We start from the raw sequence: 27,034 nt of genomic DNA on the forward strand, positions 1-27,034 counted from the left end.
TTCTTTTCAGCTCTTGGTCCCTCTTCTTTACTGTCTGGCTTCTTTCGTGCATTTTAAATCAGCAATATCTGCTTTGCAAATTCTTTCTTTATGTATTTGCACCAAGGATTTTACAGCATTTCCTCTAGATTTTATGCCCAATAATTCCAAAACATCCAGTTTTCTAATTACATCATCATTGAAGCATAAAGTAACATCATAGACACCAAATTTGGGGGTTGTAAGCTGAACAAATACAGTTTTCAGTAACCAGTTCCAAATGACAGAATTCACACATTCATTTAAATTTTGGGTTTTCCCATGAAGGCATTTCTTCAACAAGGTCTCTAAATATGGGTTTAATTTCATTCATTACTGATGCAGGTAAAGAATGTTTGTGGTCATATCTGGCACTTCTCCTGTACTTGCACCAAGTGTCAGGATCATTCAGGCAAAGACCATGCACTGGATTTTCCTTTGTGGAAAGCTTATAGAAAAAGATAGCCCATACAGCTTTCTTCATATTTTCTAAATTCCCTACATATAAAACAAAAACTGATTCATGCAGGAAAGACCAGGCATTTCAAATATGCTAAAATCTAAAAATCGAATTTTTGAAGCCCACTTGCCTTCCGTCTCCCCTTAAATTCAGTAGAAGAAAACCACTTTACAAAGCATGTAATGCACAGAAGTTATTTGGGAAAAGCATAATTATAATAGAAATGCTTAGTAAGTTTGAGAACGCTGTGCTTCAAGTGGTACTGTAAGCAATTGCTCAAAATATAGACATATTACCAATAGATGAAAAACAAGAAGCAGTATGAAATCATCCAGTCACAATGGCAGAAATTAATATAACACCACCAGAATAAGCATCATATGGAGAACTATTATTCAGCTGTGGCCCTGTGCAAAATAATCTAGAATGTATCTGGGAAGCATCACCACCACAGGACACCCAAAATGTGTGGTACCCAAAAAGTTCCACGTCTTTTCCAAAATTTGATGGCCAAGCCACAAATATGTTATCATCAGATGTGTTTACTGTAACTTCAAACAGTGAGACCCCTAGATGCAACAAGTCAGCAACAGGCAATAGAACTGAAATTGAGCCAAGCGGGATTAGCCAAGCGGTCTAAGGTGCTGCAGTCATGGACTGTGCAGCTGATCCCAGCGGAGGTTCGAGTCCTCCCTCGGGCATGGGTGTGTGTGTTTGTCCTTAGGATACTTTAGGTTAAGTAGTGTGTAAGCTTATGGACTGATGACCTTAGCAGTTAAGTCCCATAAGATTTCCCACACATTTGAACATTTTATTTTGAACTGAAATTGAGATAAAATAAAATTACAATACAGTCAAATTCACAACAGATAAGAACAGTAAAAATAAAGCAGCATATACATTAAAGACATCCAATAGCAAGAAGTGAGGTGTTTTGATAGCTACATAAGAAGACAATCCCCCCCCCCCTCCCCACTCTTTCTTCAACACTCATAGTAGTCTTGCATTCTGCACAGAAAGGTGGTCAGTCAGATATGTCAGCATCAATCAGTGAGTCAAATTTTATCTCGATCAATCAGATTGTTCAGTCCATACCAAATAAGAAAAATGAAATTGATATAGCTGTCTGAAGAGGTGAAGCATGTAAAAGGAAAGATACTTCAATGTCTCAGCCAAAGAAACTCTGCCACTCAGAAAGCTTTGTGGATTGAGTTTGTCATCATATCTCTGTAGAAATAATGACTGCATATAGACAAATATGAATATTTCTTGGAAAAAAAGTCAAATACCACCAGCTAAAATTAACTGAAAATCTAGATACAGAGCATGTCTTCAAGGTAACTATAATAGAAATTTTACAGAAGTTCATATGGAAATGTGACTACTCTCCTTAAAAATCTGAAAAATGCCCATAACTGCATCAGGAGACACAGTAATATTTCAAAACATAAAAGTTCTAAACCTATTGATGAGGCAGAGAAAATGGCAATGATGATCACGTAAGAATTGCCAGTAACAAGTGAAAGCTCTATAGAATATTGTAAAACAACTGATAGGCAACAATATTCTCAAAAATATCAATGTACAGTTAGATTATAAAAGTGTAAAAAATACATGCAAAATACTGTGGACATGTTTAATAAATATTTTTCAAATGTAATAAACAATTACTCAGTGGACTCAAATATCTCAGACAATAACCCTGCTTCTCTCTTTGTTCTTATGGCTAATAAGAATAAAATTTAATAACAGTTGTGCACTTAGAGTCCAAAAATTCCACAGGTATAGGCAGCATCTCAGGTAAAATTATCTTTTATTTTACTGTTAAGAACTGTGGTGGCTTTATTACTAAACCACTGCCCCATTTATGTGACAGTTCTACATCTACACTTTGCAAACCACTACCATTCTTGTAGACTGGTGTGACCTATGGTTTCTTTCAAATACTGAGTATTGTCTTTTGTGTTCGGGTTAAGAGAGGGACTAACTCAGCCACAGAGTCCTTACAGAATCTTATAGGTATTCCATTGGACTCTACAGCTATGTTAAACATTAGTGATGTCAACTATTTCTCAATACCACTGATGCGTCATGAGAATTAACCTTTGTTAGTGTTTTCAGATTGTCATTTCTAAAGGGATTTTGTAAAACAGAGTTCAGAATTTCTGCTTTTGCTCTGCTGCCAGCAATTTCAGTTCCTGTGTCACCCATGAATCTCTAGGCATTAACGTTGGAGCAACTGATAGCCTTAACAGTTCATTATCAACTGGAGCATTCCCATGTTGATTAAAGAAACTAAAACTCAAGCTGCTATTCAAGAGAAGGAAGAAAGAAGCTATGACACATTAGATACTTTGCATTATTATCTAGTTTCTCAAAAGAACTAGAAAAATGTTTCCAAAAAAATCTGAGATTTCTTGTGCAAACATCAGCTCCTTTCCATTGGAGAAGTTGGCTTTAGAAACAATGATCAGCTGTCACTGACTTTCTTGGATTTTTAAATAAAGTGCATCATAATATGAAATGGGAAGCCTATCACCAGTCTACACACTGACCTGCCCAAATCTTTTGATACCACTGATCACAATACATTAATTTACAAACTCCACAATATAGACATCAGGGACACACCCTACGAATGATTGAGTCAGCGGAAACAGAGCAATGAAATGTTTTATTAAAATGCCAGTTTAAATAAACATTATCATGGGTATCAGGAGACTGAATATGATTTACCATAATAGTCTGTACTCTGGTCCATTTTATTTATAGTGAATGTATTGGGTTGATGCATAAGTTCATAGGGTTTGTCCATAAGTTTAATAAACACAATAGATACATATAACAGAGACTTTAGTCATAAATGATACATTCTGCTTCACTATCTACAACAATCTGCCAATGTTGGCGTAACAGTTTGATTCTGTGACTGTAGTAATGACTTGGTTTTAGGGCAAAGAACTTGTCAAGTCATGTTCAGAGTGCATTTTCACCTGGAAAAGAAGTTCCTTGAAGTTTGTTTGATAGAGAGTGGAAAAGATGAAAATCTGAGGGCACAATATCAAGAGAATAAGGTGGGTGCAGAATGACTTCCTGACCCAACTCCTGTATAGTGTTTTTTGTCAGTCTAGCAGGATTCGAGCAAGTATTTTGCAGAGTAGCATCCATTCACACAGTCTTTCTCATTGTTGTTTTTGGATTGCATCTGTAAGATGTCTCAGTTATCGATAAGAAATTTCAGCAGTAACAGTAACACCTTGGGGAAGTGTGGTGTGGTACACCACACCATCACTGTTCCACCAGATGCATAACATAAGTTTTGTGGATGTGCACAGGTCTTTGTATGGGGAACTGCTGCTTTGTTTGGGCTCAACCATTGCTTTCTTTTCCTTATGTTAGTGTAGAGACACTATTTCTCATCATGGGTAATGATACCAGATAGAAAGGGTTGGTTTTGTTGTTCACAATCCAATTGATGACAAACAAGCAGAGATCCACATATGGCCACCCACTGATTTTTGTGATTTGGCTTAGAGCATGTGGTACCCATACTCCTAACTTCTGAGCCTTCCCCATCAAATGCAAATGCTGCATGATGGTGCACTGATCACAGTTCATCACATTTGCCAGTTCCCAAGTATACTGACATGGATCATTGTGGTTTAATGCATTTAAATTATCTTGATTAAAGCCCAAAAGTCTTCCTCAGTGTGGAGAGTCAGTGACACCAAAAAAATCCTCTTTAAAATGAGATAACCATGTGCTTGCCATGCTCTAGCCAGTGGAATTATCTCCATATATGGCACAAATGTTTCTGGCTGCCTCCACTACTGTCACCCTTCTTTTGAACTCAAACAGAAGAATATATCAGAAATATTTTGATTTCTCAAATTTTCACTCCATTTTCTAGCATCCACAGCTCCACACACTATCTCCAAATGACAAAATTACAATATGTAAATTCAAATAACAACAGTGAACTACAAATAAGAAATGACAATTGATAAATAAACCCATAGCAACCAGAATACCAAAACAAAAGTGATACGACCTTATCCAGAAACCAAATAAATGGCTTAATATCAAACAAAAACTGTCAAAAAATTGTCAGTTTGCAGATGATACTAGTGGCTTCATCGTTGATAAGAATATTGAAACATTCTAGTAGCTATAACAGAAGCTCAAAGCAGTACCTGGAACTGATTTAACAAATATAAACTGATAATGAATCAAAACTTATCTGCAGTGTTAAATTTCCACACTTTAATCAATAGAAATAACCAGAACATTCTCATATGGTGGAACCATAAACTATTTAATTGGTAAAGATCACAAAATTTCTTCAAATTTTCCTCAGGATGATCTTAGATGGGATACACACAATGAAAATGTCTTTAAGTGGCTAAGTACAACATATAACCTAATGAGGGGCCTTGAAAATTGCTGTCACAAACTCTACTTGTTCCATTAAAGTAGACCCTGCCTGATTATACACTCCTGGAAATTGAAATAAGAACACCGTGAATTCATTGTCCCAGGAAGGGGAAACTTTATTGACACATTCCTGGGGTCAGATACATCACATGATCACACTGACAGAACCACAGGCACATAGACACGGGCAACAGAGCATGCACAATGTCGGCACTAGTACAGTGTATATCCACCTTTCGCAGCAATGCAGGCTGCTATTCTCCCATGGAGACGATCGTAGAGATGCTGGATGTAGTCCTGTGGAACGGCTTGCCATGCCATTTCCACCTGGTGCCTCAGTTGGACCAGCATTCGTGCTGGACGTGCAGACCGCGTGAGACGACGCTTCATCCAGTCCCAAACATGCTCAATGGGGGACAGATCTGGAGATCTTGCTGGCCAGGGTTGTTGACTTACACCTTCTAGAGCACGTTGGGTGGCACGGGATACATGCGGACGTGCATTGTCCTGTTGGAACAGCAAGTTCCCTTGCCGGTCTAGGAATGGTAGAACGATGGGTTCGATGACGGTTTGGATGTACCGTGTACTATTCAGTGTCCCCTCGACGATCACCAGTGGTGTACGGCCAGTGTAGGAGATCGCTCCCCACACCATGATGCCGGGTGTTGGCCCTGTGTGCCTCGGTCGTATGCAGTCCTGATTGTGGCGCTCACCTGCACGGCGCCAACCATGCATACGACCATCATTGGCACCAAGGCAGAAGCGACTCTCATCGCTGAAGACGACACGTCACCATTTGTCCCTCCATTCACGCCTATCGCGACACCACTGGAGGCAGGTTGCACGATGTTGGGGCGTGAGCGGACGACGGCCTAACGGTGTGCGGGACCATAGCCCAGCTTCATGGAGACGGTTGCGAATGGTCCTCGCCGATACCCCTGGAGCAACAGTGTCCCTAATTTGCTGGGAAGTGGCGGTGCGGTCCCCTACGGCACTGCGTAGGATCCTACGGTCTTGGCGTGCATCCGTGCGTCGCTGCGGTCCGATCCCAGGTCGACGGGCACGTGCACCTTCCGCCGACCACTGGCGACAACATCGATGTACTGTGGAGACCTCATGCCCCACGTGTTGAGCAATTCGGCGGTACGTCCACCCGGCCTCCCGCATGCCCACTATACGCCCTCGCTCAAAGTCCGTCAACTGCACATACGGTTCACGTCCACGCTGTCGCGGCATGCTACCAGTGTTAAAGACTGCGATGGAGCTCCGTATGCTATGGCAAACTGGCTGACACTGATGGCGGCGGTGCACAAATGCTGTGCAGCTAGCACCATTCGACGGCCAACACCGCGGTTCCTGGTGTGTCCGCTGTGCCGTGCGTGTGATCATTGCTTGTACAGCCCTCTCGCAGTGTCCGGAGCAAGTATGGTGGGTCTGACACACCGGTGTGTTCTTTTTTCCATTTCCAGGAGTGTACAATGGGAAATAGAGAAAATATTTCCCTAAACTATTATTGGGAAAGCAAGAATAAATACCTTTTAGCATCATGAACTTCTCTTCCTACATTTAATATTGGAAATTGCACTTCAGATTTATATACTTAAAGTAAAGTGAAAATATCATGATGTTAGGAATTACTATTCTGAGATATTTTACTGCTACAAAAAGTTATCTCTGCTATGGATGATTAGTATTTTCCTTTATGACTCAAAATAAATTGAAAATTCTTTTCATTCTGAAATATCATTTTGTCAGGCTCAAGCCAAAGCTAATGCAAGCTTACGCTAGTGTGGTTTTATGTGTAGATAAATTTTCAACAATCAAAGGTAACTGTGCTGTGTTAACTGAAAATCAGACTTTGTGAATAACTTGAAAATGCAGGTTGTTTAGAATTTATAGCACTAGAAATGAAGGAAAACTAATTTTAAGTTGCTTTTGGGAATTAAAATAAAATACCACACAAGCTTCCACCCATAAAAACCATAGCAAGGAGAGGAAAAGGTTTCTGTTTCACAGCAAAAACAAATTTTTAAAATTCAGCACTGATAATTATTATTTAACTTCAATTCAACTTACATGAATAGGCAGCAAGCCTTTATACATCAAACTGCATACAGAGCCACAAGTGCAAGACAAGAGTTAAGCAACAAGATCAAAAGACAAGTGATAATAAAAAATGATGTGGTGTCTTTCTTCATATAGTAGTTCGTGGAATCTTTATATACCACTGAAAAATCTAATGTTTCAGTACACTACTTATGATAAATATTCTTTGTTAAGCATATATCACTCTAATTACTTTTACCACTAATTAGAGGTGTCACACTGTATCTTATTGTTACTTGTACAGAATTGATGAAAAAGGACAAATAGGTTACAACAATAATAAAACATGCCACACAGAAGGAATTTACAGTTTTCTGTTAATTGAAAAACTCTTCTCAGTACTCTTTTGATCGCAGAAACTTGCTGCGTACAGTCAAACAGAGATAAAAATAAACCTGCATTCTCGATGCATTTCAGTAGGGCATACTATGTCTCCAGTCAAGAGTGGGACAATGCAGGTGTGTATGCTGTTACCTCTGTCAAAATGTCTCAAAAAATAATTTCAAGTTTAGACCATGGACTCATTGTCACTTGATGGCAATAACAGTTTTCAGTGTGGAGAGGTGTCCTCCAAATTGGCACAAACCACAGTAATAACATTCAAATATACATCTGCTGTCTTGAAAGATAAAATATAGATGATGTGCCTCATGGTAGTTGCCTGCTGCCAACAGCACCAGCTGGTGGTTACTACCTACAAATTATTGCTCATAGATATCCATTCTCGCAGGACAAATTATAACTGAATGCTGCCTTTTTGTAGGTAACTGGGAGAGCTGTCAGCCCAGTCAGTACACAATTATCCAGACATGAGAAATTTGGTCAATCCACCACAAACAACAGTACAAGCTCCTCAAAACAATGGTGCTTGAAGGAGGTGGGCAAGGAATATGTGGAATGAAACCTGGATCAGTGGCATTAGGCTCTCTTTGCCAGTGTGTGTAGGATTTGTCTGATGTATGATGCCCCTGACAGGTCAGTGTCCAGAGGTTACCAGATCCCTCAGGCATTCAGTCCCACAGGTTCAAAGTGGAGGTACAGCAATGATACTTTATGCCTGTATTGAGTATGGGCATTGAACACTTCTCATTGTCATCAGTGGTAACTTGAGGGCTTTCCATTGCAATAACAGGGATCCTCCAACCTATAGTCTAACCCTACAGTGATGGGTCCTTCATTCCATGATAATAATTCATGATCAATCATATCCTACTTGTAATCACTTTCCTCCAGAAGGCAGTAATCAGTGAAACAGAATGGTCTCAGTACCAGTTGAGCTACTGAGCATGCTTGGGGCCTGTTGAAATTTGCAATGTGTCATTGCAGGAACCCTGCTCACACATTGAATGAACTTATTATGGTCATTGTCAAAGAATTTATTTATTTATTTATTTTAATCCATATTTCAGCACCTACATGCAATCAATGTCGTCAGAAGAGTTACAGCTATTTGTACATTATGTTTTACATACCAAAATATTACATAGTAAAAATATAGCAATGTTGTAAACTATTAGCTTACAACAGCCTCTACACTTAGATCCATACATAACAGTAAGCCATAATTTATCAGCATTAACATGCAATCAATGTTGTCAGAAGTATTATAGCTATTTGTACATTATGTTTCATATAACAAAAATATTACATGGAAAAAAAAGATAGTGTTGTACTCTATTAGCTTATAGCTAGCTGCCTCTACATCCATAACTATACATAACAGTAAGCCTTAGTTTATCAATAAATTAGATCATCTTTACAACTATTCTGAAATTCTTATACATTGTAGAAAGTATTTTTCTTCATCCATACTTTGGTTTTAGTTTTGAAAATATCCATTGAAACCAATTGAGCCTGTACGGGTAAAGTGTTGAATAATTTTATGCCTATGTATTCATAGCTAGATTGGGTTTTCTTAAGCCTGGTTGTGGGTATATCAATCATATTTGTTTGTCGAGTATTGTGTTGATGAACTGATTTCCTTATAGTGTAGTGGTTTAAGTTTTCTTTTATGTTTAATAGGCAACAATATATGTAAAGAGATGGGACTGTGAGAATTTTTAAGTCTCTAAAATAAGGTCTACATGAGGTCTTGTTGTCAGTGATTCCGTGCAAACGTCTAATTGCTTTCTTCTGCCAAGTGAAAATTTTTTGGCTCCTGGAGAGTTACCCCATAAAAGAATGCCATATTGTAGATGGCAATGAAAGAAGGCATAGTATGACTGAAGCAATAAATCTTGTGTAACACATGTGTGTAGTTTGGCTAGTAGGTAGATAACTCGTGATAGCTTTCGACATACATAATCTGTATGTGTGTCCCAAGTTAATTTTGAGTCAATGTGTATTCCTAGTAGTTTAACAGATGATAACTCCATGTTACTGTTTGATAAACTGAAGATTATCTTGACAGTCTTTTCATGGTTCATAGATAAGTCATTAGCTTTAAACCAGATATTAGATATTTTGAGACACTCTTCACTTTCCTCCTTCAATATATTTATATCCTTTCCAGAATTAGCTAATGTTGTGTCATCAGCATAGAGGATAGATTTACAGGGTAAGTTGTTCGGAAAGTCATTTACAAACAATATAAATAGTAGAGGGCCAAGCACTGAGCCCTGAGGAACACCTCGTTTTATACTTAAAGTCTGTGACTGTTGGTCATTATGCTTTACTATTTGTTTTCTATTGCTGAGGTATGATTCAATTAGTGAGAGTTCCAAGTGTTTGATTCCATAGCAACACAGTTTATCTAATAATAATTTGAGGTTAACTGAGTCGAAAGCCTTACTCAAGTCAATTAGAATGGCTTCAGCAGATAATTCTGACTCAAATGCGCTTAGTACAAAAGAGATAAGGTTTTCAACTGCTTTGACTGTTGATCAGTTTGACCTGAATCCATACTGAGAATCATTTAATATATTATTGTCTGATAGGTGTATGCATATTTGCTGCATTATGCAATGTTCTATTATTTTTGAGAGAATAGGCACAAGTGAAATTGGTCTATAATTATTGATACAGGACTTGTCACCCTTTTTGTATAATGGTATGACAACTGTTTTTTTTTTTTTTTTTTTTTTTTTTTTTTTTTTTGAGACATTCTGGAAAGTGTCCACTCGAGAGCATCCAGTTTATCAGTATGCAAAGAGGGTATGTTATGAGATCTACAACTTTTTTAATTACGTAGTTTGACAGGCCATACACATTTTCAAATCTAGAGTATCCTAATTTAGAAGTTGCCTTAATTATATCAGTTACTTGTACTTCTCTCCATTTAGAAGCTGACACTATGTTTGTAATGTTTTGTTGAAAATTTCTGCCAGATATGGGGTGAGAAATAGGTGTATGTGTTGAATTGGAATTCTGGTTGCTATGGGTTGGAAGGCTAAGATTGGCAGAGTTGGCAAAAAAGTGATTGAAATCATCAGCAGTGACGTTAGCAGCATTTGTGTTGTCTTTGTAGTTTATATCCATACCTAGCTCTGCTTTTATTACTTTCCATGCAGCCTTACATTTATTGTGTGATTTTTTAATGAAATCACCATTTGCCTTACACTTGGCTATTTTAATTTCAGATCTATATTTTATTTTCAGGTTTTTGTAAGTTTCTTTATCTACTGCTCCCTTTTTGACCTTATCGTGACAAGTAATTACCAATAGTCTCAGTTTTTGTAATTGGGGTGAAAACCACTTCTGTAAAGTTGAGTGGCTAGGTTTCCTAACTTTTTTGTTTTTTTGTTTTTTAACCAGTGGACAGCATGTGTGGAAGATTTCAGAAATGATTTTGAGGAATGTGCTGAAGGCTTCATCAACATTTCTGGAGGAATGTATAACAGTATTCCAATCTATAGACTTAAGTTCTTCTCTATACTTGCTAATATTTGTATCTGTAGATAGTCTGACACACTGAGTTTGTTCCTCGTCTTCTTTTGGTTTTTTAGTAATTAGTTTCACCCATATACCTCTATGGTCTGACAGGTATCTAGTGAACTTCATACTAAGGGAACTTAAAGAATATTACAGTGCATCTACACCACAGCACATTTTGCTTTCTGGGATGAGCAAAAATGTCCACTCTTGAACAGACTGCCTTTATTTGGGTTATTATTTTGTTTTCATGTACATTTAAATTATATTTTAGTTTCATAAGGCTTATTCTTTCATTCTGCACTCCTGATGAATCAGCTTGCACAAATTTGCAATATTTAGATAGTGCAAATACTCTTTTGAGCAGTTTAGATTATGTTGTGGCAAATAAAATTAAGATTCACTAGTGAAAATCTGAGCAATATTACAACTAAAGAAAAGACATTCTATCAGCAAGAATCAGCAACAACTGGTTCTAGAAATTTTCTGAATCAGATACTAGTCAGTTAAATCCATTTCTCCAGATCTTCAATCATCTAGAACAATCAAAAGTTAAAGGTGTTTTGAAAATCACTCCACTGATAAAATTACACTGACTGAAAGTAAAATCACAACATCAAGAAGGATTTTTGCGACATGAACAAAAGTTGGTAGATGTATTTCTTCATCTGGAAATTGATGTCTATTCAGATTTCACACCAGTCACATAAGAATGGTACTATTAGCGCCACTATGAGGATGCAAATGAGGTTTGCTTTAAATACACAGTTACTGTCATGACCATTAGTTATCTTGTGGATTGCATGTGGTTAATTGATGTTAATCAAGAATGCTTTTAAGGCAACAAAGGTGCCATTATCAGTGCCTCACTGAGTTTGAACAAGGTCATGTAACAGGGCTATGAGAAGTTGGATGTTCCTTCTGCAATATTGCAGAAAGACTTGGCAAGAATGTAGCCACTGCACATGATTGCTGACAATGGTGGTCAGGGGACTGTAAGGTTGCACAAAGACTGGGCTCCAGATGGCCATGTGGCACTACTGAAAGGGAAGACCATTGTGTTTGCCAAATGGTTCTGGCGCACTTTACTGCATATACAGCAGCAATTTGAGCAGCAGTTGGCACCACAGTGACAAAACAAACTGTTACAAATCAGTTACTTCAAAGGCAGCTCTGAGCTGGATTCCATTGACCTCAAATCACCACCATTTGTGACTCAAGTGATGTCAATAATGGGCTCATTGGAGGACAGGGTGGAGATCTGTTGTGTTTTCTAATGAAAGTTGGTTGTGCCTTGGTGCCAGTGATGGCCATGTATTAATTAGGAGGAGGCTAGTTGAGGGCCTGCAGCCAACCTGTCTGCATCCTAACACACAGTATGTACATTAGATTTATGTTATTGAGTGCAATTTTGTGTGACAGCAGTAGCACTCTCGTGGTTATCCCATGCACTCTAACTGCAAATCTGTATGTCAATCTGGTGATTCGATGCTCACCCACATACCACTGTTGCAACCCAACATGCTCTATAGAGTGGCAACATGTTGCCTTGGCCTGCTCAGTCACCAGATCTGTTTCCAATGAATCACATATGGGGCATCATTGCATGACAACACCATTGACATCCACAACCAGCATTTATCAACCCTGTATTGACCAATGAACTGCAACAGGAATGGAATTCCATCCCACAAACTGACATCCAGCACCTGAACAACATAAAGCATGTATGCTTGCATGCTTGCATTCAACATTCTGATGATTACACTGGTTATTAATGTGCCAGCATTTTACATTTGTAATGGCTTATCTTGCACTTACATTAACCTGTGATCTTGCAATGTTAATCACTTAAACATGTTATCCAAGCAAATGTATTCCCAAAATTTGATTACTCCACATTAATTATTGTTTAGTGTTGTGGTTTTTTTCTGTCAATGTATTTCCTCCACATACAGGTACACATTCTTAAAAAGTATAGCAAACTGGTAGGAGAGCTGGTGAACATAATAATGACAACAATGCACCATTAGTAAGGTTTGAATTTTATAAACACTGTAATACACCTATTTCATCATATGCCCTCCTCTGTTGTAAATTAGTACATTTTTGCTACAGAAAATTAGAGACTAGTTCACTCAGAGACAAAACCTCACACATTGTGTCAATTCTTGTAAGTACTTGAAAATTGTGAAATAATGTATACTCATTACCCCAACTATATTTTGGGCAGTCACCTAACAGTTATGCTCTACAGCTACTCACAATGCATTATTGTTTAAAGGAAGAAAATTGTGAGTATTGTTGGCCCCCTGCACCTTGATACCAAAGACATCATGAAGATAAATATTAGACTAATAAAAACCTACACAGATATGTAAAGGCATTTTATTTTCCAAAATTCCATCTGTGAATGAAACAAACAGAAACCATAACATATGGTTGAATAAAAAGTGTCCCCTGCCACATATTTAACAATAATTTTCACATGGTGGATATGGATAGGTTCAGATGAAGTTGTGACTACTGATGCATGTCCATCATCATTCTGAAGGTGATATTGCTACACTGAAACTGTTTGAAGCCTCACTATACAGTTTGTCTACTTATGTTGTTGGATACAGAAGTTCTATATAGGTTCCCACTTGCATTTGTTGAATTGGAATCAGGCTTGTACTTTCAAGGAGGAATTGGGTGTATTTGATTTACATATTGGGTTGGAATATGTGCTGAAGAAATCATATTTCCTTCACCTTCTTTTCTCTTACCACACAACAAAATCTGTTTCATATTTGAAAACAAATACTGTTTACAAAATGAAAGAATGATATACTTCTTTTCTCGACAACTGTCTCTGCAATAAATTTCTCAAATATCGTGAATCTCAGAAAACCATGGACAGAAAATAAGTATTTACATGTAGATTAAATGTTATTTGCCAAACACAAAGTTGTAAAAGGACAGACCACCATGAAGAAGAAAAACTAACCAGCGAAACTTTACCACACAGTCCTTGTTCATAGTTAAGTCATATTTCTACCGAAGTCCCTGTCTGCTAGTCAGAACATCTTCTATTTGAAGAATAAAGTTCTTTTCTCAGATACAAAATTACCACAAGCCTCTGTATTCAAATTAAATTCTAATTTGCTTATCTTTTATACAAGTGATGTATTAAATCTCTTTCTGGTTGCGTAACAAGGTGATAACTAATTTCATCCTTTGTTTATGGTTGTTTCACATAACAATGTCATTTACAGCTTATGCTGCTTTTATAACACAGTGATATCTCTGAAATACAGTGCACTCTGCATGAAATGTGTTACACCATCTGGTACATGATATTCTGGAATGGATACTTATGATATAGAAATCTGCTTAACAGTAGTTCTGCAGACTAAATTTCAGTCCTGGCATTATGTAAATTTGTTAATTTTCCTGCCTTATGTTCTGGGCATGAGAAAACCTAATGTAATAGATCTTAATTCAAAAATCTTAGATTGTTTTTATGTACTACAGGCCTTCAACAGAATTGCATTTATATGGAGGAATTTGACATGAATCTACGTCTTTTTTTTTCTAGTACTGTCTCAACTGGCCTGAATTCCCTTGCTGCTATATGGTTTGCAGAGATGGATGGCTCAAATTTTAAGAAGAAATTGAATCAGTCCAGGGCAGCATTAACAGTAAAACTGCTTGCCTTATTGTTTGGACTACTTTCATTTGCTTTAGTGTTTGCTGTACCATACATGGGTGGTCTTGTGCCAGTAAGTATTTCATTCCTTTAAACAATTCAGATTAATTTTCTTTGATGCGCTATAATTGAATGACATATGGAAGGCCAGTCTTAAGTTAGGAATAAAAATTTGTTTTGTTCATGTTTACCAATACAGTCTCTGGCTAATTTATCATTTCTGTAAATGTTACATATCTACAAAACTTAGGTATGTATTGTCACTGGCACTACCTTTAAAAAAAAAAAACACCTCTTCTCATTTCTTAAACATATTGTGTATTGCGAATATTGTTACGCATTAAGCTGAAGATGTTTTCTGGAAATCAGCATTTTCTCATTGTCAGAACTTACCCAACTGAATCACTGAGATCAAATTTTCTTTATTAATTAATATTCTGACATGGTAATAGCTGAAATGTTAGGTTCAAAAATACACCAACAGCTGTACCTCCAGTGAACTAACTTGAAAAATGCAAGAATTTCTTGAGAATATTTTTTTTAACTGCAATATGTGTATTTTAGAATGTCTTTACCAGTAAAATATGTGAAATAGACAAGAGCTTACAGTTTTTCACAGATAGATATGATGTAAGAAGATCAAAACATGAGGAGGAAGTGTAAAATATCTTCTTTTTGTTTAAATAAGATTTGAAATTTTTTGTCCTTGTTTATGAAATTAAGAACTATCATATGATTCACAAATCATATTTTCTCTTATTTTCACAACTGTTAAAACCTACTGAGATTTGTAGAAACATGCGTGATGTTTGTTGTTTAATTATTCTCTACAGGTTGCAGTGTCTCTATCAGGATTCTTTTCTGGAGCATTATTTGCTCTTTTTCTTTTGGGAATGTATGTTCCATGGGTAAATGCAGTGGTAAGTGTAGTTCACAAAACATTTTTTATTTATTCATCACTAAATCATTCTTGCACAAGACATGCGCATCGTGATATTGGACATGATTGATGACATGATGTGATGTGATGAGAATTTACGAAACATGATTTTACATAGGTATTATTTATTAGAATGTTATTTTAGTTTTATGCCTAGCTCACATGTATACCAAACAAGTACCTGGTTGGCATACTTATAGATTGCAACTTATTATTAGCTTCAAACATTTTTATGTTTTATATTTATATCTACAGCATAAAAGAACAAATGTATTTCATGGGAAATGCATCTCTAGATCAATCAGTCTATTGCATAGTTCTTGAACTGATTTGCCTAATATTGTATAATTGAGATTCGTGGTAAACAGTGTTAAGTGTAACATGTTATTTGTAAAAAATTTGCACAGATATAGTAAAGTTAGGGGACTGAATACTTACATGTATTTAAGAATGCATTTGTAGTATAAAATTATATCTCAACGAACAAAACTTTAACGTTATTGAAATATACGAAGGGACTTCAAAAAGTAAGCTACACATTATAATAGCAAGCCAAGTAACTTTTATTGAATATTTCACTACACTTCAAAGTCACATAGATACATTACACTAATTTTAAACATAGTTACAAAATCTCTGTAAACATGGGTCAGAATGTTCTACCAACTGTTCAGTTCCTGAAAAATATAAAGGTGCTCCTTGGTCTCTGAGCCATTCAAGAACCACTCAGAGAGCATCATCATTCAAGACACTCTTTTCCCTGAGATGTCTTTCAGCTTGCCAAAAATATGGAAATTTTAGTACCTTTTTGTGGGTGATGTGTGCTGCTAGAAGAGACAGATGTCCAGGTAGCTGAGAACAATAGAACTTTATAACTAACACAGAGAATACATAAGTACTTAACAAATGGTTCAGGATAGCAACTGAAACAGCCTCTGAATGGATGCAACTGCAAAGATCCGATGGTAGTTGATCTACCATAGTAACTAGCTGGGTACACAGCCTGTCACAGTAGGGAAACATCACCATAGGCAAAGTCCATATATGCTGCTCTAACCATTTCCACTCTCTTAGGTTCTGGCTGACATGTGCTGCTTTCTGATGAATAGACTTGCCGAGCTTCTAATGTCAAGTGTTGATTTCAAGATGTTAAGGTCAAGGCTGGAACTCACACTGACTGGTGAGCTGCTGGACAGCAGCCTATAAAACCATCCACTGGAGAAATACTGGGAAGTTGTGCTAGTATCACATGGCTTGCAGAGGCAAGCCAGTGCCAGCAATAGCAGCAGTGTATATGGCAGATGTGGTGCCCCCAGATACTGCAGTATGTGTCGCAAGCAGGATGAGCTGACACAGTGTTGCAGGCACCTTGACAGGGTGGCAATCGAGACCACTCTGTTTTGTGGCTTGTAACTGGGTCGTAAGGTGTTAGCCACAGATGCCACATATATGGTGCAAGACTTTGACTGTATGGCACATGCTTCCAAACTTCCTGCATTAAAATGTTCAAGCAAAGCTAGTAATGTGCACACTGTGTGGGGTGATGCATTGTAACATGGGAAAATAATGCCTTTGCTTAACATTCCATGCATTGTTTTCTTTACAGCATTGTGCAGTAATATCATTGCTGCATAGAACAAATTGGCATTAATAGTTATGCACTTTGCCATAAACTCAGTGTACATACCTCCATCACAGTTGAAGGAAACAGTGGCCATGACCCCCCCAGCTGATGGTACAATATTTCTTCCTAAGAGGTGAGTAGGTATGTCTCCATTCCACAGCCACTCTCTCTGTTGCTGGTGTCAAGTGATGGACCTATGTCTGATTGCCCATAATGATATGGCTTAGGAAGTCTTTGTAGGGCTCAAAGAAGGTACCATACACCTTGCACCTTTGTGTACAAGAGGTAATGATTGCAGACCCGAACATGAGAGCAATTTCTGATACTGCAGATGATTCCAGATGATGGGATGAACACTGCTTGTTGAGATGCACATGTGCTGAGCAATGTCCATGATACTCACTCTGCAATTGCTACAAATCAGTTGCTCAATTTCCTGGATATTATTACCTGTACTTGATGTTGATGGCTTTCCTTTTCAACATGTGTCACCCAGATCTGTGTGGACTTAGTCAAATTTTTGGCACCACTTCACCATGGCTGGATACAACATTGCATTTGGCCCATATACCACCATAATTTCATTGTGAGTCTGTGCAATTTAGAGGTGTTACCCACAACTTTGTAATATACTTCCAGTTGCTGTGCCATTTTTCTCACACATTGTGATGCACCTATTATCTTTACCACAGCAAAGCTGTGTCTGCAGGATACTTTCAACATGTACTCTCCACTGACAATGTACCACTGTTGTTGCACAATGGTCTTAGCATGGGACAACGTATATAACTTACTTTTCAAGTCCATACCTATTTATGCTACCTGTAACACACATACAATAAGAAAGAGGTAAACTGACCTATGTTACCCAAAAAGTACATGTGTTCCTTACAAAACACTTATTACATGCTCTACACATTCACTAGACAATATATTGACTGAACATATATTAAATACTACAAGTGAACAACCAGCCTCACGACACGCTCAAGTTATCAGGATCGCTAATCTCTAGATTGAAGACTAAAACTAATAGACAGGTGGGATTTTCTGCACAAGCATATTTTGAAAAATAGTGATTCTATTAATTTTGTATGCTAATAACATGATTGTAAAAGTCTATATGCAAACAGATCATTTTTTGTCTATCAGCAGATAGGCATGTGCGCACACACACACACACACACACACACACACACACACACACACACACACACACACAGATATAATATTGTACAATTTCTTGTGTAGATTTGCAATACCTCGATGCAGTGAGAAGACAAAAGTCATGGCATACCTCTTAGTATTGTGTTGGACCTACTTTTGTCCAGTGTAGTTGCAGCAACTCAACATGAAATGGACCCAACAAGTCATTGGAAATCTTCTGCAGAAATATTGAGCCATGCTGCCTCTACAGCTGTCCATAATTCCAAAAATGTTGCTGCTGCAGTATTTTGTGCAATAACTGACCTCTTGATTATGTTCCATAAGTGTTCAATGGGATTCATGTCAGGTGATCTGGGTGGTTGAATCATTCACTCAGATTGTCCAGAATTTTCTTCAATCCAATCTGGACAATTGTGTCCTGGTGACATGATGCATTGTCATCCATAAAAATTCCATCATTGTCTGGGAACACGATGTCCGTGAATGGCTGCAAATATTCTCAAAGTCACCAAATGTAATCATTTTCAGTCAATGATTGGTTCAGTTGGACCAGAGGACCCAGTCCATTCCGTGTAAATACAGCCCACACCATTATGGAGCCACCACCAGCTTGCTCAGTGCCATGTTTACAACTTTGGTCCATGGCTTTGTGGGGTCTGCATCACACCCAGACCCTGCCATTAGTTCTTACCAACTGAAATAGGGACTCATCTGACTGGACCATAGTTTTTCAGTCATCTAGGGCCCAACTAATATTGTCATGAGCCCAAGAGAGCTGCTGCAGGTGATGTTGTGCTGTTAGAAAAAGCACTCACATTGGTCATCTGCTGCCATAGCCCATTTATGCCGAATTTCACCACACTGCCCTGACGGATACATTCATCTTATGTTCCACATTGATTTCTGTGTCTATTTCATGTGGTGTTGCTTCTATGTTAGCACTGACGACTTTACACAGATGCCACTGCTCAGTCATTAACTGAAGGCCATGAACCACTGCAGATATTGCCTGAAATTTAATATCCTGAGCACACTCTTGACATTGTGGATCTCAGAATACCCCAATGATTTCTGAAATGGACTGTCCCATGCATCTTGCTCCAATTTGTCTGCATTCAATATTGTTTAATTCACATCATGCGGTCATAATCACATTGGGAACCTTTTCACATAAATCACCTGAGTGCAAATGGCAGCTCTGCCAATGCACAGGCCTTTTATACCTTGTGTATGCAATACTACCACCATTTGTGTGTGCACATTTCACTATACCATGACTTTTGTCACCTCAGTGTATACGATATCATTTTTACAAATATGGCCCAACAATGGATTTTATATGCAAGATTAAGTGCTAACCAAGTTTTTCTATCCACCTGTCTGCTGTTCAATACCTCCTTTATTCACTGCTATGTTTGTATACCATGTTCAGTTTTCTATCACCATAGAGTAATCTGATTCTTTTGGACTGAAACTATAACAATATGTTCTTATTGCTATAAACCACTTAAGAAACAAATTTTATGATTTTATGATTTTTTTGTGACAGTGTAATTTATTTAATGTAAGTATATTATAAAGTGTTTCAATGCTTGTAGGAAATTTGTCAGTTTATTAGAAAGTTTAATGGGTTGATTATTCATTGCCTGTCAAAGCTGTTTCACTCAGTTTTTACTTGAATCTTGATATATGTATTTCCCACATAGTTATCTTGTAAAGTACTTGCAATTGTCTCAATATGAATGTTAAATTTAGTTTTCACAAGTGATAAGTATCTTCCATGCTTCACGAATCAGTTTTCTTTATTTACTTATTCATGCATCTTTAAGCATTTACATATAATTGATGTTGTAATTAGTAATTTTAAAATAGCTTTTACATTGAGGGGTGACATGTTAAAGAAAACATGGTTACTTATTGTATAGAAACATGTACTATATACTAAATCACATACAATCACATAAAAATTCATATATATAAGTAAAACAACACTACACAAGAACACACATACAGTTTCTTTAATGAAAGTGCAATCAGTCTTACAAATTAATTAGTAATGTAGATAATCTTTCACAGAGTTTTCAAATTCTTGGAGTATGTGAAAAACCCTTTCTTTCAGCTACTTTTCTATTTTACTTTTGAAGACGTTTGGTAAGACCTAATGTGCCTATAAAGCAAATAAACTGAAAAGTTTTCTACCTAGGTATTCATAATTTCACTGCATTTTCTTAAAACTGGTTGTCAGCCTAGGCATCCACAGGTGGGATGTAGGGGTGGGGACTGAGCCTCCCCTTCCCTGGAATCTACAATACAAAGTTTTCATTATCACTACATATTTCTCACACTATAACAAGTATTGTGTCGATAACAATAAGTTCTCTGGGGTATTTTAAGCTTTTTGTCACCTAGAAAATTTGTTTCTTGTGGGATGACAGATCTCGAAACTGACCATCTCATTTATATAAAAAACGGTGATTTGAGTCATGGCCCCCACCTTTACCCCCTCCCCCCCCCCCCTCTCCCACCACCATAATAAATTTCTGTTGATGCTCATGGTTGCAGGCATATCTATCTTTGATGTGTGATGAATATGATGATGTACTGGCTGCCATAAGCTATACTTGTTGTAGTTATCTTTCATATACATCAGGCAACTGTATATGAAGAGGGGTGGAATGGTCAGTGTATTTAACTATTTGAAATAGGAACTACTAGATATTTTAGGTAAGAAAATTCCAGAAATGCACCTAATGGTCTTCTCCCAGAAGAACTACCCCCACACAATAATGCCATATCATAGATGACAGCGAAAGCAAATAGTTTTTTTAGGAAGAAACTAGCATAGTTTACTCAACAGATAAATAATGCAGGATAGCTCTTTACATATATACTCTGTATTACTGTTCAAAGTTAATTTCGAGTCCAGATATACACTGAAGCACCAAAGAAAGTGGTATAGGCATGCATATTCAAATACAGAGATATCTAAACAGGCAGAATATGGCACGATGGACAGCAACACCTATATAAGACTAAAAGTGTCTGATGCAGTTGTTAGATCAGTTACTGCTGCTACAACGGCAAGTTCTTAAGATTTAAGTGAGTTTGAATGTGGTCTTAGTCAGCACACGAGCAATGGGACACAGCGTCTCCGAGGTAGTAATGAAATGGGGATTTTCCTGCACGACCATTTCACAAGTGTATTATGTGTATTCTGAATATCAGGAATCCACTAAAACATCAAATCTCTGAAATCACTGTGGCTGAAAAAAGATCCTGCAAGAACAGGACCAATGATGACTTGCTGCATATTTCAATGCTGTGCCATCAGCAGGTGTCAGTGTGGAAATCATTCAATGAAACATCATTGATATGAGATCTTGGAGCCAAAGGCCCACTCACATACCATACCCTTGATGACTGCACGACACAAAGCCACCTTGGACTGTCGACACTGACATTGGACTGTTGATGACTGGAAACATGTTGCCTGGTCAGACAAGTCTCACAAATTGTATTGAGTGGAAGGGTGTGTACAGGTTTGGAGACAGTGTCATGAATCCATGGAACCTGCATTTCAGCAGGATTTTCATGTCATAGTTGGCTCATTCCATTAGGACAGTAGCATTGCCCTTGTTAGGTGGCAGGACACCAGGGAGAGGATTGGCCAGATTCAGAAGAAACATAAAATCAGTACTGTCTGCAGGCCCCAAACAAAGATCTGGAAACTAATGAAGCCTGTGAAAGATGATGTAGGCTTCAGAACACCACGAATATACAAAATACCATGTGGGTGTGGGCAGTTTTATATCAGTCAGACTGTCAGTACCACTGAACAGTATCACACACAACATGAAAGGTGTTTCTGCCTACTGAAGCAATAGAGATCAAAACATTGGACAGCATACTCAATGAAGATGTTGGATTGGAGCTGAGTACAGCCTGGGCTCCCGTGATTGGGGAGTTGAAGCGGGTGCGGCGGTCACGCAACCAAAACATTGCCTTGTATGGCACAGGACTAGGCACCAATGATGTCACTGATTGCTGCACAGCTATGTAAGCATGGAAGAGGCATTCAGATGGCAATCAACCACTTGACAATGTCAGAGGAGGTCTCTGCCGAAAGCTCGTACACAGTTAACCACTTGACACAGCTTGGAACCTGAGAATATTTTATCAATGGATGTTGCCACAAAAGCATGCTTTCATACATAAGATATGGCCTACTTTTCCCTGACACTTATCAAGAATATTTTTCCATACTATTCTTAGTCATTTGGTAGATTTACAGCTGGGAATCACTCCTATCCATGCCTCCCATATTGGTGCTGCAATCCTTGACAACACTAGGTTTTGTGTTATGCCATTCTTTGAATTTACTTCCTGAAATGTATCATCATCACTAGATCTCTTGTCATTTCATTTTGTCAAAATCTGATTGATTCTGTATGCCATTATGTATTTGCCCTTCTTCCGTTTGTCATTTTCCTTGAAGTCAGGGAACTCCTTTCAGTTTTTCTGCTTAGTGCTGATAACATTGGCGCTCTTACTTGTTAGATTGTGAACCAAATCTGGGATAGTGTACAAGTTGTCAAAGTAACTATAGTGACACTTTCCAAGTAAATCACGAGGAAGATCAAAGCAGTTCAAAAAGTTACTTTCTCTCCCATAAATTGTGTCTTTAGCAGTATAAACAATGAAAAAAGTTATAACCAGCCAAAATACATTATCTTGGATGACGAGAGGTATCATCTTCTGGAAGAAGCATTTACAAGGAAATACAGCATCACTTTTTGTACTGCTATGTATTGCTAGTAATCCTTTTATGCTACACTGAAGTGCCAAAGAAACTGGTATAGGCATGTGTATTCAAATACAGAGGTATGGAAACAGGCATAATATGGCACTGTGGTCAGCAACACCTATATAAGACTACAAGTGTCTGGCACAGTTGTTAGATTGGTTACTGCTGCTACAGAGGCAGGTTATCAGGATTTAAGTGAGTTTGAACATGTTGTTATAGTCGAGGCATGAGCAATGGGGCACAGCATCTCTGAGGTAATGATGAAGTGGGGATTTTCCCATACGACCATTTCACGAGTATACCATGAATATCAGGAATCCAGTAAAACATCAAATCTCCAACATTGCTGTAGCTGGAAGAGGATCCTACAAGAACAGGACCAATGATGACTGAAGAGAATGATTCAACATGACAAAATTGAAACCCTTCCACAAATTGCTGCACATTTCAATGCTGGGCCATCAACAACTGTTAGGGTGCGAACCATTCAATGAAACATCATTGATATGGGCTTTCAGAGCCAAAGGCCCACTCGTGTACCCTTGATGACTGCACAACACAAAGCTTTACACCTTACCTGGGCCCATAAACACTGACATTTCACTGTTGATGACTGGAAACATGTTGCCTGGTCAGACAAGTCTTGTTTCAAATTGTATCGAGTTGATGGATGTGTATGGGTATGGAGACAACCTCATGAATCCATGGACGCTGCATGTCAGCAGGGGAAGGTTCAAGCTGGTGGAGGCTCTGTAATAATGTGGGGTGTGTGCAGTTAGAGTTATATGGGACCCCTGATATGTCTAGATATGACTCTGACAGGTGACACATATGTAAGCATTCCATCTGATCACCTGCATCCATTCATGTCCATTAAGTATTCCAACAGGACAATGTATGACACCCCACACATCCAGAATTGCTACAGAGTAGCTCCAGGAACATTCTGCTGAGTTTAAACACTTCTGCTGGCCCTCCCTAGACATGAACATTGTTGAACATATCTGGGATGCCTCGCAACATGCTTCTGGAGACATCTCAGCCCTCTTGTACTCATACAGATTTATGGACAGCCCTGCAGGATACATAGTGTCAGTGCCTTCCAGCATGACTTCAGATATTAGTCATGTCCATGCCACATCATGCTGTGGCATTTCTGCGTGTTCATGGGGACCCTGCATGATATTAGGCAGGTGTACCAGTTTCTATAGCTCTTCAGTGTATTTTTATCATGTCAGTCATCAGCAATTATTATTTCATGAACACGTATGTAAATGACAAGCATCCAAGAAATCAGTGCATTTCATTTTAGAGTACACAGCATATATAACGTCTGATAAAAATAAAACAAAAAATATTCATCACTTTTATCCGAGTGTAGATGCATCATTCATTATTTTGTAGGGTGCAGCAGCTGGAATGATATTTGGTATTGGCATACCAGCATGGTTAGCTACTGGAAGCAACATAGCATCTGAAAAAGGGTATGTCCCAAACATGCTTCCTGTTTCAACGCATAACTGTTCAAAGAATACAACAATTCTGCCACAATATGTAAGGTGTGTAACACATTCTCCTGTTGCTGCTTATGAACGTAGGCCTACATGTTTAATTACTTATACATCTCCGCTGTTTCCACAGATTTTAACTGTACATTTGTGTTTCAGGATTAATGATGAGATTTTTTATCCATACAAAATATCATTTCTTTGGTATTCACTTATCTCAATCATATTGACACTTCTCTTTGGTTTGGGAGTCAGCTGGCTTTTCAGTTTTGAATGTTTTCAAAGACAGAAACTGTGCAATATCAAACTCAGAAGCTTGACACAAAGAACAACAGAAATGGAACATCAAACTCTTTCTGCTACAAATGAGGAGTCAAACAAATTATTAATAGCAGAAGGCAACACTGACAAAGATTTGTACAGACAGAGTTGAAAATATCTAGCACCTAAGGAAGTAATATGTGTGTGTGTGTGTGTGTGTGTGTGTGTGTGTGTGTGTGTGTGTGTGTGTGTGTGTGTGTGTTTAGTGCAATTGTTTTTCTGACTCCTAGGTTATGAGTATAACTGTGTTGTTTACTCATAACTATGTTGTTTGTGAAGATATGTTTTCAGTCTGTAACAATAACGACCAAAAATGTCAATCTACTGTTGTAATACATATCAACTAGCTTCCTTATTAATAGTATAGTAGTATTATTAGTATAAAACAGTTGTTTCCTGCTCAAATTTTGTACAAATTTTTGTGTGACTGTGTGATGATATGTGACATTAGTAACTTAATTCTTTTCAATTACCTATGAAACTGCCAGTCAAATACAATGTAAAAATAAAATGGTAGCCCATTGTATGTAATCCTGAGATGAAATTCAAATGTGTATTCTTGACAGTATAAACAATATTTCAGAGGAATTATAAATATTTTAGTAGAACAGTTTTGTGTTAAAAAGTTCATTTAACCATATATCCAAGCTTGGTGGTTGCTGTATTTCAGGAATCTGAATGTTTCACATGGGAGGAATACTACTACAACCAATTGAGATTCCACAGCTACATTATCAAAGCAGTCTGCCTCTTTTTCCTTTGCCATTCTTTCAATAACAGTGGCAATTCATGTTGCAGGAAGTCTCAAATATGATCCTTGTGAAACGCAATAGGACAGTAGATCCAGTCAACCAATTGTCAATTGCACAACATTACACATTTACAAAAAAATCTTGAAAATATGTTTTTAGAATGCTATGTGAACTTGCAATGAATCATTGATATGAGTTATTGAATCCATCTCATGTGGAAGAGACTTCCTCAGTTAATGATATTCACACAGTCACTCAAATATTAGCATTTACCCATTGCCAAAATTACAATCACTGAGTTTCATCATTTACCTACAAGTGTTGCAACCACTGATGTAGGTAAGGGATATAAACCATACTGAGATACTGTTAGCCATACTTTAAAATGTGGATACCAATAGAAGTTGACAGTTGTTATAGTTCTATAATTTATTGACTGCAGAGTGGTTTGTTTCTAATCAAAATCTAACTGGACTAAATAGCCTTCAGTTTGGTACTCTGCAGATATAAAACTCTCCTTGTATTTCTTATCAAATAGCAAGAGAATTTCTATCATAAAACCTGTAAACAAATATCATACTGAGATATTCAGTATATCTAAAAGTGTGTAAAATTGTTTTAAATAATTCATTAATGGACTCACATGCACATAACCAAACTGAACATACTAATTTAACTTATAGAAACAATCAAATAATGAGTGAGTTCAATATCATGTCTTATAAAAAACAAAATGCAAACATTTTCAGTCTTATCATAAAAAGCTTTTAATAAATAATTAGCACTTCTTAATTCACCAGAAATATTTCAGATTAAAATGTCTTTCCTTCATTGCAAATCTGCTTCTTGTACTATACATTGTCTTTTATTTTAGGAATCAGTAGTAGTTTCCCACTATAGCAGTCTTTCATCTACACACAACAAAAATGTTTCGCATCACCTCAGTTCCAAGAGTTCCAGAACCTGTACAGAAAATTGGAATAGAGCTCAACATAAACATCATTTCCACCCCTTTTTATTGCTCATAAAAAGCACAATTGCATGTTCTACCACCATACAGCAAGACCTTCAGAGTTGGTGGTCCAGATTGCTGTACACGCCAGTAAGTCTAATACCCATTTGCATGTCCTCTTGCATTGATGGATGTCTGTATTCATCATGGCATACTATCCACAAGTTCATCAAGGCACTGTTGGTCCAGAGTGTCCCACTCCTCAATGGCGATTCAGCATAGATCCCTCATAGTGGTTGGTGGGTTACATCATCCATAAACAAACCTTTTCAATCTATCCCAGGCATGTTCGACAGGGTTCATGTCTGGAGAACATACTGGCCACTC

The 27,034-nt window shown here is 37.6% G+C and overlaps 1 protein-coding gene across 1 annotated transcript in view; it reads left to right on the forward strand.

Moving 5' to 3' along the window:
• LOC124721935 (sodium-coupled monocarboxylate transporter 1-like) overlaps positions 1 to 25,524 on the forward strand; it is a 243,272-nt gene extending 217,748 nt beyond the window's left edge. The window contains exons 11-14 of the mRNA XM_047247093.1: positions 14,469 to 14,652; positions 15,413 to 15,499; positions 24,519 to 24,673; positions 24,782 to 25,524. Coding sequence (XP_047103049.1) covers positions 14,469 to 14,652; positions 15,413 to 15,499; positions 24,519 to 24,673; positions 24,782 to 25,055 — 700 coding nt within the window. The 3' untranslated portion in view covers positions 25,056 to 25,524. The remainder of the gene's footprint in view (positions 1 to 14,468; positions 14,653 to 15,412; positions 15,500 to 24,518; positions 24,674 to 24,781) is intronic.
• Positions 25,525 to 27,034: the final 1,510 nt, after the last annotated feature.

This window comes from Schistocerca piceifrons, chromosome X (genome assembly GCF_021461385.2).
Source record: "Schistocerca piceifrons isolate TAMUIC-IGC-003096 chromosome X, iqSchPice1.1, whole genome shotgun sequence".
Lineage (NCBI taxonomy): Eukaryota > Metazoa > Arthropoda > Insecta > Orthoptera > Acrididae > Schistocerca > Schistocerca piceifrons.